General features: G+C 40.5%; 1 protein-coding gene across 3 annotated transcripts in view; it reads left to right on the top strand.

Moving 5' to 3' along the window:
* Positions 1-4,046, top strand: part of tsg101b (tumor susceptibility 101b) — a 62,095-nt gene extending 58,049 nt beyond the window's left edge. For all 3 annotated transcript variants that reach the window (XM_060911664.1, XM_060911663.1, XM_060911665.1), the window contains exon 10: positions 1,059-4,046. In XM_060911664.1, coding sequence (XP_060767647.1) covers positions 1,059-1,148 — 90 coding nt within the window. In that variant the 3' untranslated portion in view covers positions 1,149-4,046. The remainder of the gene's footprint in view (positions 1-1,058) is intronic.
* The last annotated feature ends 11,540 nt before the right edge of the window (positions 4,047-15,586 follow it).

Genomic DNA, 15,586 nt, shown 5'->3' on the forward strand with positions numbered 1-15,586 from the left:
ATTTTTATTTTTTTGCAAATTCGATAAATAAAAACTTTATACAAAACGTCCGACAAAATCATTTCCGCTTAGGCGGACTTCTTAAAAAAGCCATCAATGCCTGCACGAACCAACTTTAGTGGTGTTTTGTTTTGTGTTTTTGTGTTTTTTTTTTTTTTTTTTTTTTGTAGAAATTGCCGTCTTGCTGTCGTGCCAAGGTAGAGAATAGCTTTAGACTTTTATTAAATTTTTCCCTTGGACACTTCTTCAGTTTTGTAATTTTCAAACTACTTTTCAGCTTTTGAACCAGTCCAAAAAAAATTCAACAAATTTTAATTCGGGCGGCACAGTGGTGTAGCGGTTAGCGCTGTCGCCTCACAGCAAGAAGGTCCGGGTTCGAGCCCCATGGCCGGCGAGAGCCTTTCTGTGCGGAGTTTGCATGTTCTCCCCGTGTCCGTGTGGGTTTCCTCCGGGTGCTCCGGTTTCCCCCACAGTCCAAAGACATGCAGGTTAGGTTAACTGGTGACTCTAAATTGACCGTAGGTGTGAATGTGAGTGTGAATGGTTGTCTGTGTCTATGTGTCAGCCCTGTGATGACCTGGCGACTTGTCCAGGGTGTACCCCGCCTTTCGCCCGTAGTCAGCTGGGATAGGCTCCAGCTTGCCTGCGACCCTGTAGGACAGGATAAAGCGGCTAGAGATAATGAGATGGGAATGAGAAATTTTAATGCTTAAGGATGAAGAATGTAAACAAACCAGCGAAATGACAGTAGCAATTTGTGGAAAATGCAATAATAATAATTCTTGAAACATAAATTGTTCATTCCATATTTTGTTGCTTTTTTTTTGTGTGGTATTTTTTTTTGGGGGGGGGGGTTGTTTTCAAGTAGTTTTTATTTCATCCTCTATTGGTTCAGCAAAACGCTCTGCCGTTTTACTTCTCTCTGCTCACGTATATGAGCTGATATCCTAGTAGTAGAGTAGCCAATCGGAGCATGCGATTGCTCATATCCGGTGAATGTGGATAGAATAATACAAAATAGCCTGTAAAACATTTTTTTTGTGCTTTGTTTGTTGTAGCATGTGAGACTTCTCTCACGGAAGCAGTTCCAGTTGCGCGCTTTGATGCAGAAAGCCAGAAAAACTGCAGGCCTCAGCGACCTCTACTGACCAACTCCAAGCTCAACACATCTCTCTCACATCTCTCTTCTCTGTCCTGTCTAACCCCACAGTCAGTGCATTATCTACACACAATTACCAGGTTTCACTTTATAGAACAATCAAACATTAAAGTTTATACACACTTTTTTTATTTGACCTTCCACTACAATCTTAAGGGCATATGGGAATTGATTGATTGATTGATCATAGAATCAAGAAATGATTAACACTTGCGTTTAAAAATATATATATTTTTAAATCATGCATTACTATGATTATATGTAAATGTGAAGTGACCTTTCCAGATGATCTGTAGTGACAGTTTTGACAATCAGAAGGCACAGGGAAGGCAGATGATCGCAACTGCTGTTGCTCCGAAGGGTTTAGACAGTTTGACTTTTGTACTTTTTTTGTTTAGAACACTCAACAATCCATTCAGGCATATTAGGAGTCACAGATGTTTGTCTTCCATCAATTTAAAGCACTAACAGATTGAACACGGCTCATATTTAATCCATTCTGGCTATGCAAATGGAAAATGCACAATACGTTCCAAATATTGTGTATTATTTGATTTGATTGAATGTAAATGCACCCTTTTTGCATGGTTTGTGTGCGCATGGGGAAATTGTCATGAGCTGTCGTGGAAATAGGAAAAAAGTTCGTTTTTTTTTTTTTAAACCCAGGATTAGTCTGTATGATATCCACATTCACTGGATTTTGAGAAACAGAGCATTTTTTTTTTTTTTAAGATTTTTTTTGGGCTTTTTTCACCTTTATTGGATAGGACAGTGTAGAGACAGGAAATGAGTGGGAGAGAGAGACGAGGAGGGATCGGGAAATGACCTTGGGTCGGAATCGAACCCGGGTCCCCGGATTTATGGTATGGCGCCTTATCCACCTGAGCCACGACGCCCCCTTTCTTTTAATTTTTTGCAAATTTGATAACTATATACAAAACGTCTGACAAAATCATGTAAACAAACTGAGGAAATGACCGTAGCAGTTTGTGAAAAATGCTATAATAATTCTTGAAAAACAAAAAAGTGATGTTCTTACCATCAAATACTTTTATTCCTTTTTTTTTGGGGGGGGGTTGAGTAGAGTTTTTATTTCATCCTCGGTTGGTTCAGCAACATGCTCCGCCATTTTGTTTTACTCTACTCCCGGGATATGAGCTGATATCCTAGTAGTAGAGAAGCCGATCAGAGCGTGATTGCTCATATCCAGTGAATGAGGATAGAATAATTTCTTATATATTTACAACAAAGTTACTCAAATCTTGTAAGTGACTTCATGAGTTGCATGTTTAATGATATCACGTGAGCTTTATTATTCTTTTTTTTTTTTTTTACTCTACACTTTGTCCTGGGTTAATACTACCATTAGTATTTTTACAGTATCAGTTGTAATAGGAATTGTATTTTTGTGTTATTGCATTGTGTATATTATTCAATCCTTTTTTTTATTTATATATGTGCATACTTGAAAATAACCTCAAAAGCACTTATACTCTTCTCATGAAGGGAATTATTCATAATTCAAAATTATTCTTATTTCATCTTTATTATATTATGTAGTTCTCTAAAAAGATTTAATTAAAATCATGACGCTTGTATAATTGCTGTGATTCTTGCACCATGCTGCGTACTTTCCTCCCAAATGTGATCCAAGATGCATCAGGATTTAAAAAGAAATTGGGCCGTGCGTCAGATGAATGACGTATGTATCGACACCTCACACAGACAGAGTATAGCTTTCAACCTTGTGATACCGTGTCTCTCTCTTTTTTCTCTAATGTTTCTGTTTAAGATCTAAATCCCCAGAGGTGATGTATTGAGGTTACACATAGACCTGTGAGTCTAAAGCTGTGACACCGGCTTTACGTTTTCCCCTGATGTGGGATCAGACGGTGAGGGGGGAGGCTTTGTCCTACTTTGAAGGGATTTCTTCTTAGGGTGCATTCAATCAGGATATCGAGAGGTTCACAAGTTCACCAGTCCTACAGTGTGTAATGCATGTAATGAAGCTCTGGTCTGGTTTTACTTGCTTTTTAATACATAGTTAATGTTGTGGGGGATTTTTTTTTCCTTTTCTTTTTTTCTCTTAAGTTTTGAAACCTTGATTTCACACTGGGGTGATTCATTGATAAAGAGATGATGTTCTAAAGATCGTTTTTGGAACAAATGATCTGATTGTAAATATGAAACAGACTTTATTTAGCTGAAGCTTTTTTTTTTTTTTTTAAATGACATCACCTTGTCTAGCCTCTTCCCAATATCCTGACCAAATAATTTATTTTAAATTAAAGTTAAAATGATAATTTTTAAATAATCATTTAAACTTTTGATTGAAAGTATACACTTTTTTAAACATACCGGAAATTGTTCTTTTGAGCAGTGCTATAGAAGAACTACTATTGTTTTCATGTTCATAACTACTTTTTTTTTTTGTATTAACAAAAGTGATTATAGATCCAGCACGTGAAAGTTTGCACGCACTACAAACTTGTGTATGTGGGAATTAAGACATTATTAACACTGATTATAATTAAACATGAATATTTTATAAGCATAAATGTGGCGTGACCCTTTTCAGATGATTTATAGTGTTTTTGACAATCGGTCATATGGGAACAGGATTGATTTTTTTTTTTTGAGGAAGGGACGCAAACAATTACAACTGCTTTGGCTAAGAAAGCATTAAACAGTTTTGCCTTTTGTACTACTTTGTCTTTAACAATGAACAATTTTTGAGCATTAATTAAGATTCACACAATTTTTTTTTTTATTATTATTAAAACATTTTGATTTTTATAAGCCATGCTTTTCTTACATTCCTTGTTACATTCCTTATATTAAAAACAACAATTCTGACAAATGTACTAATTTCATACTCGCTGTAATTCATTTTGGTTGTTCAAGCTGAATTTTTAATTGTGTTTTTATTTGTATTGTTAAATGTTAAAAGATCTATCAATTAAAAGATTCATTATGAAAAAAACGACAATAAAAAAAATCTGTCGTCATGTTTGGGTTTTTTTATGCCTCAGAACTCATCGGTGTAGCAGATCATTAGAAAGCTTTACATTACATCACTTACACCAGAATGAAAAATCCCGAGCTGAGACTATAAGCATTAACCATGACAACTCATAAGCATACGCCTGGCATAAGACGCAGGACTGACTATATTAGTTTCATACCGTAAAATATATTCATCCAATATCTGATTATAATATACTGAATATTATATATCTCAAGTGAACCTTTAACCTTCAATCTGCCATCTTACAGGCCTTCTGTTCAAACCCCTTTCCCCCTCAATACACACACGCACGCACACCCACATGTGGCCTCTCCCCACTCGGCCATCCAAAATTTCATTTCACAGATGACAGGCTTCGGCCTCTAATCCAGCAGCTGTGAAGGAGGGGACGACTGGCCAACTGTTTCAACTCTAATCAGCTTTTATTGCACGCAGAAGGAGGAGAAAGGCCCCCCTGCTACTCGAAGCACAACTCGGCTTGGGTGTGAGGAAGCTGCTGACTCTTAATTCGCTTGGAGCTGGTGGACAGGCCTGTGTCAGCAGAGCCGCTGCTGCTAATGGGCCTGTCAATGCTCATGATTTTACCTTACAACCTTCAGCAGCTTTAAGGTGGTAGTCTGTGTGCCATTCAGCCTGTTCATCTGTCCTTTTTAATCACTAAACTGCAACTGTTCACTCGGGTTTCCTCAATTAATTAGAAGCATCATCAAAATCTCATCTCGTCTCATTATCTCTAGCCGCTTTATCCTGTTCTACAGGGTCGCAGGCAAGCTGGAGCCTATCCCAGCTGACTACGGGCGAAAGGCGGGGTACACCCTGGACAAGTCGCCAGGTCATCACAGGGCTGACACATAGACACAGACAACCATTCACACTCACATTCACACCTACGGTCAATTTAGAGTCACCAGTTAACCTAACCTGCATGTCTTTTGGATTGTGGGGGAAACCGGAGCACCTGGAGGAAACCCACGCGGACACGGGGAGAACATGCAAACTCCACACAGAAAGGCCCTCGCCGGCCCCGGGGCTCGAACCCGGACCTTCTTGCTGTGAGGCGACAGCGCTAACCACTACACCACCGTGCCGCCCACATTTATATATGTGTGTGTAATTCTAATTTCATAGATTAACCATCCGTTATCCGTAACCACTTATCCTATACAGGGTCGCAGGAGCCTATCCCCAGCCGACTATGGACAAGAGGCGGGGTACACCCTGGACAAGTCACCAGATCATCGCAGGGCTGACACAGAGACAAACAACCATTCTCACACAGTCAATTTAGAGCCACCACTTTGGACTGTGGGGGAAACCAGAGCACCCAGAGGAAACCCACACAGAGAACATGCAAACTCCAGACAGAAAGACCCTCATCAGCCACTGGACTTGAACCCAGAACCTTCTTGCTGAAAGGTGACAGTGCTAACCACTACACCACTGTGCCGTCCCTCACAGATTAACACTCAGTTATTTTTTAAAGCTTTAATTCCATTATTTACTTTAAAGGAATGTAGGTGAATGCAAAAGACAAGGCTGTTCATCCTTGTCATGGTCACAGTGGATCCTGAGCCAATCCTGGGATAACTGGGCACAAGTAAGGAATATGCCAAGGATAGTACGCCAGTCCCATGCACTTACACGTTCATACCTAGGGGCAGTTAAATATAGCCAATCCAGCTACTGGTAGGTTATTGGGTAGTGGCAGGAAACCAGAGAACCTGGAGGAACCTCATGCGAAACATGACATTGACAATAACCCAAGCTCAGGATCGAACTTGGGACCCAGGAGCTGCGAGACAGCAATATTTCCCACTGTGCCACTGCAGTGCATAAATACGTCTACATATGTACAACAATATTGGCTGTAGAATTGTAATAAATAATTGCAATATTGTGGAAAAATTACAGTCATTATGATTTTGACTATTACTCTTCAGCCCCACTGGTTAGTATATATTAGTATTAATATTTTGCTATGTTTTTATTTAGATCTTTTTCATGAAATTTGCATTATTTTATTCCACACTATAGTGTATTATTTGCCTTGCTTTCTTTAAAAATCAATAAAGCAGATTACAACCCTCCTGGGTGTGCACAGAACAGTGCTGTTTGATTGGGACTGCTGTGTGTTTGATATATTATGGGACACTGTAGCACATCAGGCTTGTAAACACTCGACAGAAAGCACATAAACGTAACACAAAAGGCCATAAAGGTATTTATGGGGTTTAATGTTCGGCCATGGCCTTGTCGATTTTTACTGGCCTCTGGGTGTGAAGCTGAGAAGCCCAGTGAACGGGTTTTTCAACCCGTCAAGTGATTGGCTCTCAGAAACGAGACTGACGGGCTGACGGCTACACACTGCCTGTGACTCCTTCTATTCCCCCTCAGTGACACTTTACTGACCTCAATTGAAGAAAGCTTTTTCAGGCAAACACTCAAGTCACATAGATTTGACCAGAGTGACCAATTTGTATCCCTGGCGAATCCATGTGTCTGCTCACTGCCGCTAGGATTGTTGTGTCGGAGGATTTGGCTTAACCGCCACCATAGATCATCTACAGCCAAGGCCTTAGGAGCTGCAGTCACTTATAGGAAGCCAAGAACAAGTGCACTGATGACAGGTTCCATTATAGTGGCAGGATAGGGAATGCTGTTTGTTCAGTGTGTCCCTTAAAGGAAACCTCCATCTTGAAATGCATTTAATATGTTTATACTAAACTATCTGTGGCACTATGGTGTTGGATGGTATTGTATTTTCATTATTCATGTGAGAAGTCAGTGGTTATGTACTGCACTGATATCACAGGGGGACAATGCTGGAGCACTTACAATGGACCCGTCATTAAGGGATAAGGGTTAACAGTTAGGTTTCACTATTCGCACTTAAAAACGAAAGAATGAGAGTTTCTTTTCTCTCATACTGATTTTCAATGATGTTAAATTTCACTGAACATAGAAATAATGCAGAGAGCAAACATTGGATTAAAAGTTCCAGAATGTAATGCAGCTATACACTACCGTTCAAAAGTTTGGGGTCACTTTGAAATGTCCTTATTTTTGAAAGAAAAGCACTGTTCTTTTCAATGAAGATCACTTTAAACTAATCAGAAATCCACTCTATACATTGCTAATGTGGTAAATGACTATTCTAGCTGCAAATGTCTGGTTTTTGGTGCAATATCTCCATAGGTGTATAGAGGCCCATTTCCAGCAACTCTCACTCCAGTGTTCTAATGGTACAATGTGTTTGCTCATTGCCTCAGAAGGCTAATGGATGATTAGAAAACCCTTGTACAATCATGTTAGCACAGCTGAAAACAGTTTAGCTCTTTAGAGAAGCTATAAAACTGACCTTCCTTTGAGCAGATTGAGTTTCTGGAGCATCACATTTGTGGGGTCGATTAAATGCTCAAAATGGCCAGAAAAATGTCTTGACTATATTTTCTATTCATTTTACAACTTATGGTGGTAAATAAAAGTGTGACTTTTCATGGAAAACACAAAATTGTCCGGGTGACCCCAAACTTTTGAACGGTAGTGTACAATGCAGTTGCTCTGAGTTATAGCAGAGACATAGAACAGTTTGTTACTCGAGTCCGACTCATGACTTGACTTGGACTTGAACGCTGATGACTCGGACTCGTGCATTAACTGCGTTCGGACTCACAAATTGGAGACAAGGACTCAGATATTTTCTTTATTTTTTGTAACATGCCATAATAATTTGGTATAAGATTTATATCTACTTTAATTTTTGTACTAATTTCTTGCAAGAGTGTCACACCTGCGGACAACATGCACTCCAAGCAGACTCACCTGCACAGGATTAAGGCACAATCAGTGCACCTATATAAAAACTGTGAAAACACACTTACTTTGCGAAGTATTGAGTTGCGTTGCTGATACGTTACCGAGCCTTATTTCCTTGTTTGGTTTCCTGATCCCTGATTTCCTGTTTCTCATCTTTGATTTTGCCGAGTCTACGATAGCCTGTTTGTGCCTCGCTCGACCTATTGCCTGTTTCACTGTTTTATGATTTTGCCTGCCATTCTGGATTGTTTACCGTCTTCACTTGCATTAATAAACACACCTTCTGCACTTACATCCGTCTCCCAACCATCTCTGACAGAATACTTCACGCTCCCTGATAAAGAGAAGCACATTCACCTGTTCATACGTCATGTTCAGGAACAAACTAATGTTAATGGGGCTGAAACAGCCACCGTCAAATGCTGCAGTTGGAGTCTTGTTCTTGGACTCGACTCACAATTTTTTTTAATGACTTGGACTTGATTTGAACACTGGGGAGTCGAGATTGAACTCAGACTCGAGGTTTAGTGACTCAACTACAACACTGGTTTGTTAGTGATCTATGATATAACAAGTGCAGTGATATTGATAGAGGTATTATCATGAAATGTGACGCTTTGGAAGCTGGTTTGATTGAGCAGAGTAGACAGATAATGAAGCAAAAGAACTGGACTAAAGAATTGAAGCACTACTGAGTAGCTCTCTTTAGGTAGGGATGAAGCAAGAGCTGGGGGTGGCACGGTGGTGTTCTGGTTAGCACTGTTGCCTCACAGCAAGAAGGTTCTTGGTTCGAGCCCAGTGGCCAATGGGGGCCTTTCTGTGTGGAGTTTGCATCTTCTCCCCGTGTCTGCATGGGTTTCCTCCGGGTTTCACCCACAGTCCAAAGGTTAACTGGCTCCTCTAAACTGTCCATAGGTGTGAATGGTTGAGAGGAGAAAGTTTCTATAATAATCCAGTAGAAAGCAACGGGAAACCACTACTGTAATCCTTCCCTAGAATCTTTGATATCTGAGGTGGTCAGAGCGGACCTGCCATTGGACAGAACACTGAAGAAGGAGGCAAGGGCTAATTTACTGCCGCCGCTAGCAACAGGTAATTGTGGGTAATGTAGAAAACTGCAAAATAGGCTGGCATGTCAATGAAAGAAGCCCCAAAGACTAAACTCATTCATTTTCTATACTGCTTATTCATTGTGGATCGCAGTTGGGCTGGAGCCAATCCCAGATGAGATTGTGCGAGAGGCGTGGTAAGACTAAACTCATTATGAAATAAATCTTTTGCACAATTGAAGATCATATGTTAATTATAAATATTACTGTGTAAATTCTTCAGGGTGTAGCTTATTCTTCCTTTCCGGCATCCCCTTTACAGAAAGCGCATTCAGTATAAGCCACTGCCTTTGAGAACAACTAATTAAAATGAAAATAACAAACATAGAACATGAAGATAGTAATGAACAGCATACTAAAATCAAGACGGAATGAGCTCTGAGTGGGAGGTGTGTGCCAGAGGCCTGGAGCAGAACTCTGTGTACTGCCGGATTGGGGATAATTATGAGAGCCTGGTTAATGTAATTGCGCTGATTTGCAGGGACTAGAATTGCAACACAGCATTCCGCATTAGCCACTGTGCAATTATTCAGACAGCACATGCATAATTATCCCTGCCAGCATTTGAGTCTTCTTTTGATTGCTAGCAACTTGCACTTTTGATGCTAATTGTTGGCCATGTAATCATGCATATTTAATAAGAATTAAAGACACAAATCGTATATACAGTACTTATTTTCTGACTGACCACTCTGCATGGACGTACTGTATTGAAGAAGTGACAAAGACATGGATTTTACTTCTACGTCTCAGAAAACAGGTGAGACTGATTAGCATTTGAGCAGTGATTACAGGATCTCAGGCTTGTCCACTCCTTGTCTACTGTGTTTGGCGAAAGCATTTCAATGCTTAAATCATGTAGTAAGTCTTGCGATTATTTTCTAGCATGACATAAGGTGAGGAGACACGACTGCTCGCCTCCAGAAAGCTGAGTAGACACGCCCACGGATACAGACGTTATTCAAACACAGGCTAGTCAGATTCCTGCACACGCATACTCTAGCCTCTTCTTCAGGAGGATTTGTCTTTGACATAACTTCACAGTTAAACTTAAAGGTAGACTGACTCATAAAAAGAATTCTCCCTGACACCCAGTTATTTTTGTCTAGTGGACCGAAAGCTACTGAATTCGAATCACAGACTTCCAGTTTTATTAGGTTTTTTTCCCCTAATTGAACAATTAAAATTAATGAATTTAGGGCCACGTGGCCCTAAATTCTCCGGTATCATTTCTTACTTCACCATGATGCAATACAAGAAACTACGTCATGCATCACGTGGTGGGCTTTCCCTGTTCGTGCAAGGCATTGTGGGATGCAAGTTTGAAACAGGACAGAACAAGTGTTGCCAGGCAAAACAAACCTCACCCGGTAGCACTTATGATGAATACGAAGGAAGATATCGCGAAAAAAAATAGGTACCCTATGGGTACATGTGGCTACTGCTTATAAATAAAATTGTTTTCTGATCCCATGTCCATACAGATATATAAATATAGCATATATATTTACTATATGAGGCAGTAGCTACAAAAATGAAGTGTAATCCAAAAATGAACAGTTTAAAAATCACAGAAGTAAAATATACCAAGTGTCTGTACTTTATATTATTCTACTCTTACATCTTACAGTTTTCGAAACTGAAACCTCCGAACCGAGGCTGACATACACACGCTGTCGCCATGACCCAAACTCTTATTTCCCGGAAATGGCCAGGCGCTAGAGCTCAGTGGAACGCACTTTCCCTCTGTAATAAGCATAAACATGTCTGAAAGTGATTTCTTTAGTCTAGTCCATTTCTTTATAATTTATAATAATAAATCAACAGAACGGGGAAGTTTTTATCAATGGGGTTTAAAAGTGGGCGTGGCCAAAACCCCTTCCTTTGCGTATGTAAACAAACCAAGAAACCATTCAATGACAGCACAGTGTATGCAAATGATGCAGGTAGTGATCCAATCAGTGTGTTTGTGGGAAGAGTCTTTCCAAGGCAGCGCTCCTGCAGTCTGAGCTCAGACCTTTTTTTTTTAACCTTTTTGGTCACCATGACCTTGACCGGATGACCCTCAAAATGTTGGAGATTCTATTTGAGACCAATGCCCATCTATCCTGAAAGTTTCATGAAGATTGGTCCAGCTGTTTTCCCGTAATGTTGCTAACAAAGAAACAAACAAACCCGACCAAAAACAATACCTCATCCCACTTACTCCGTAGCAGGTGAGGTAAAAATGGAGGACGTGAATGAAACATGAAAGACTGACTACAGTTACGGAAAGTGAGAAGAAAAGACATTATGTTGCGAAGGAAAGGAAATGCAGGACCAAACTAATAAATATCGGCGCTCAGCGAGCACCTCGGTGTGATCAACTGTTCGTTTAGCGATAGAATGATGGAACTGTCAGTGCATGGTCAAAGGTAAATCTGTAGATGGCAGTAATGCAACACTGTGGATGCCAGCTGCCGTAAAACCCAAGAGAAGAAGAAGAAGAAGAAGACAATGTCAAAATGTAAACATGCGCATGCGCACACTGGACTTCCTCTGTCTGCTTGACTGCGTAAAGTGAGTGATTTTATGCACATTATTTACTCAGGAATCCCCTCAAATTAAATAACTTCCCAGCCACAGAGTGGCCTGATATCTCATCTCATTATCTCTAGCCGCTTTATCCTGTTCTACAGGGTCGCAGGCAAGCTGGAGCCTATCCCAGCTGACTACGGGCGAAAGGCGGGGTACACCCTGGACAAGTCGCCAGGTCATCACAGGGCTGACACATAGACACAGGCAATCATTCACACTCACACCTACGGTCAATTTAGAGTCACCAGTTAACCTAACCTGCATGTCTTTGGACTGTGGGGGAAACCGGAGCACCCGGAGGAAACCCACACGGACACGGGGAGAACATGCAAACTCCGCACAGAAAGGCCCTCCCCGGTCACGGGGCTCGAACCCGGACCTTCTTGCTGTGAGGCGACAGCGTTAACCACTACACCACCGTGCCGCCTGGCCTGATATTTTGTGAGATATTACAGAAATAAACATATATCACAATGACCAAATTTCAGAGGGAACTAAATTTCACAGGTTTTATGAAATCGAAAGGCCTTCTACTTTTAAACGGGGCCTAAAACCTGTTGTATCTCTTAGCGATGGGTTCTTTGGGGAGAAAAACACGTCCTGAAGATGGCAGCGGTAGAACCTCAAATGGTGGGTGAAGGATGAATCATTGGAAGGAAGGGATGAGAGTCAGGTACATCTTTATGATGGATTAACAACTGCCCCCTGCCCCCCTGGTTCAGTGAAGCCGATGACATGCTATACAGTATTACCAAAATGCCCTCTTCGTTCTGTATATCATCATATCATTTCAACAGCAGTACACACACTATTAGCTGTCTGTCACCCTGAGCAAAGAATGATCGGGATCTGCTGTATGAGTACATCACACTTTGGTTCTGCTTGGACTGCTGAACAATGACTCACTTGGCCACCAAAGTGATAAACTGACAGAAAGAGAGAAAGATTAACTGGCCTCCTTCTATCAAGTTTATCACAGAGCTGATGCAGTGAGAGTGATGACTGCTATGAAGTTACCGTACACCAGCCACATGGAGCTGTACAGCTTGTCCTGGGATTTATTTATTTTTATTTTATTTTTTAACAGGCTACGATGTGCACAGAATCCCTAATGCTACATCAATAAAATGTATTCAAGAACTTTTCAAGCTAATCTCCATCCAATGCAGTAACAGCATATGTACAATTACCAAGGACAAGAATTTTGGTGCAGTGAATGGCGGATGTTTCCAGTGGGCACATTGGTTTCCTCCTGCATTGTATTGGCTAATTTAAATTGCCCCTAGGTGTGTGTGTGTGTGTGTGTGTGTGTGTGTGTGTGTGTGTGTGTGTGTGTTTTGCTCCAGCTATGGACTAGCTTATTACTAGACTATTGACTTGCACCCAGCATTCCCAAGATCCACTGCAAACCTGACCAGAATAAACTGTTCACTAAAGAAGAGCAAACGAAGCAAATGGACATGATAAAGATCTCAGGATGTAGCTAGCATCAATAAAAGAAACATTGATGCAAATGTTGTACTTTTCTACTTTTTTTTTCTAATATACCTAATGCCCTCCACAATTATTGGCACCATTTGTAAAGATTAGTTAAAAGGGTTAGAAAAAAACCCACCTTTTGGTGAAGTTGCTTCATCTCACACTGAAAAAATGAGAAAAATCCAACCTTTAATTGAAACAAAATTATTCAGAGAAAAAAAAACAACAACAAATCCGTCCATCATCTGTAGCCGCTTATCGGGTCCTACAGGGTCGCAGGCAAGCTGGAGCCTATCCCAGCTGACTATGGGTGAGAGGCGGGGTACACCCTGGACAAGTCGCCAGGTTATCGCAGGGCTGACACATAGACACAGACAACCATTCACACTCACATTCACACCTACGGTCAATTTAGAGTCACCAGTTAACCTAACCTGCATGTCTTTGGACTGTGGGGGAAACCGGCGCACCCGGAGGAAACCCACGTGGACATGGGGAGAACATGCAAACTCCACACAGAAAGGCCCTCACTGGCCGCAAACCCAGGACCTTCTTGCTGTGAGGTGACAGTGCCAACCAACAACAAATCCTTCATCAAGAAATAATTATTTTCAACAAAAACACGTCACTATTATTGGCAACCCGACATTTAACCTTTGTACCGGTATGGTGTTCATATTTTTGTTACTCAGCCAGTGTTCGTGGGTCTGGTGCACCCGCTGCATTTTGGTGTTTTAAATTCAACACAAACAATTTTACATTAAATACTTAACAGATGTTTACTTCACCCCAATTACAAGCAACATAAACAGCATATATGGTTAATATTTGCCCTTTACCTTTGTTAGATTAAATTTTTTTTAAAAAGTGCCACTCGTTTTGTATTTTTAATAAAATGTAAATTTGCAAAAAGAAAATCAATTACAGTCAAGATATGAGTGGAAAAAATATGTTTATCTTCAGATTTACAAATGAAGCAAGGTTTTTCATAACAACTGATTTTTATTTCTTTGAATTTCATTAGAAATTTAACCCATTCAGTTCAGTTTACACAACACAAGCTGAACACATACAGTAACCATGTCAGTCTATATAACACATCATCCCCATGCTCGTCTTCATTTTGGGACTGGCTGATGCTCCATCTCATCCTCTTCTTCAAAGTCACTGTCAGACTCTGAATTTTTAGAAATGTGATCCTCATGTTCTGAAACGTCTTCCTCTACATCATCATCAAAAGCTTCTCTCTCTTCCAAAATCATTTGCAAGTCCATCTGAGCAGAGAATCTTTTGGCCATCTTCATCAGTTGTGATAAGCAGCCACAGTGGAAAAGCTACAGTTAGGTCCATAAATATTTGGATAGAGACAACATTTTTCTAATTTTGGTTCTGTACATTACTACAATGAATTTTGAACAAAACAATTCAGATGCAGTTGAAGTTCAGACTTTCAGCTTTAATTCAGTGGGTTGAACAAAATGATTGCAGAAAAATGTGAGGAACTAAAGCATTTTTTAAACACAATCCCTTCATTTCAGGGGCTCAAAAGTAATTGGACAAATTAAATAATTGTAAATAAAATGTTCATTTCTAATAATTGGTTGAAAACCCTTTGTTGGCAATGACTGCCTGAAGTCTTGAACTCATGGACATCACCAGACGCTGTGTTTCCTCCTTTTTAACGCTCTGCCAGGCCTTTACTGCAGCGGTTTTCAGTTGCTGTTTGTTTGTCGGCCTTTCTGTCTGAAGTTTAGTCTTTAACAAGTGAAATGCATGCTCAATTGGGTTGAGATCAGGTGACTGACTTGGCCATTCAAGAATATTCCACTTCTTTGCTTTAATAAACTCCTGGGTTGCTTTGGCTTTATGTTTTGGGTCATTGTCCATCTGTATTATGAAACACCGACCAATCAGTTTGGCTGCATTTGGCTGGATTTGAGCACACAGTATGTCTCTGAATACCTCAGAATTCATCCGGCTGCTTCTGTCCTGTGTCACATCATCAATAAACACTAGTGACCCAGTGCCACTGGCAGCCATGCATGCCCAAGCCATCACACTGCCTCCGCCGTGTTTTACAGATGATGTGGTATGCTTTGGATCATGAGCTGTACCACGCCTTTGCCATACTTTTTTCTTTCCATCATTCTGGTTGAGGTTGATCTTGGTTTCATCTGTCCAAAGAATGTTCTTCCAGAACTGTGCTGGCTTTTTAGATGTTTTTAGCAAAGTCCAATCTAGCCTTTTTATTCTTGAGGCTTATGAGTGGCTTGCACCGTGCAGTGAACCCTCTGTATTTACTTTCATGCAGTCTTCTCTTTATGGTAGATTTGGATATTGATACGCCTACCTCCTGGAGAGTGTTGTTCACTTGGTTGGCTGTTGTGAAGGGGTTTCTCTTCACCATGGAAATTATTC

The sequence above is a fragment of the Neoarius graeffei genome, chromosome 27 (assembly GCF_027579695.1).
Source record: "Neoarius graeffei isolate fNeoGra1 chromosome 27, fNeoGra1.pri, whole genome shotgun sequence".
In the NCBI taxonomy this organism is placed as follows: Eukaryota; Metazoa; Chordata; class Actinopteri; order Siluriformes; family Ariidae; genus Neoarius; species Neoarius graeffei.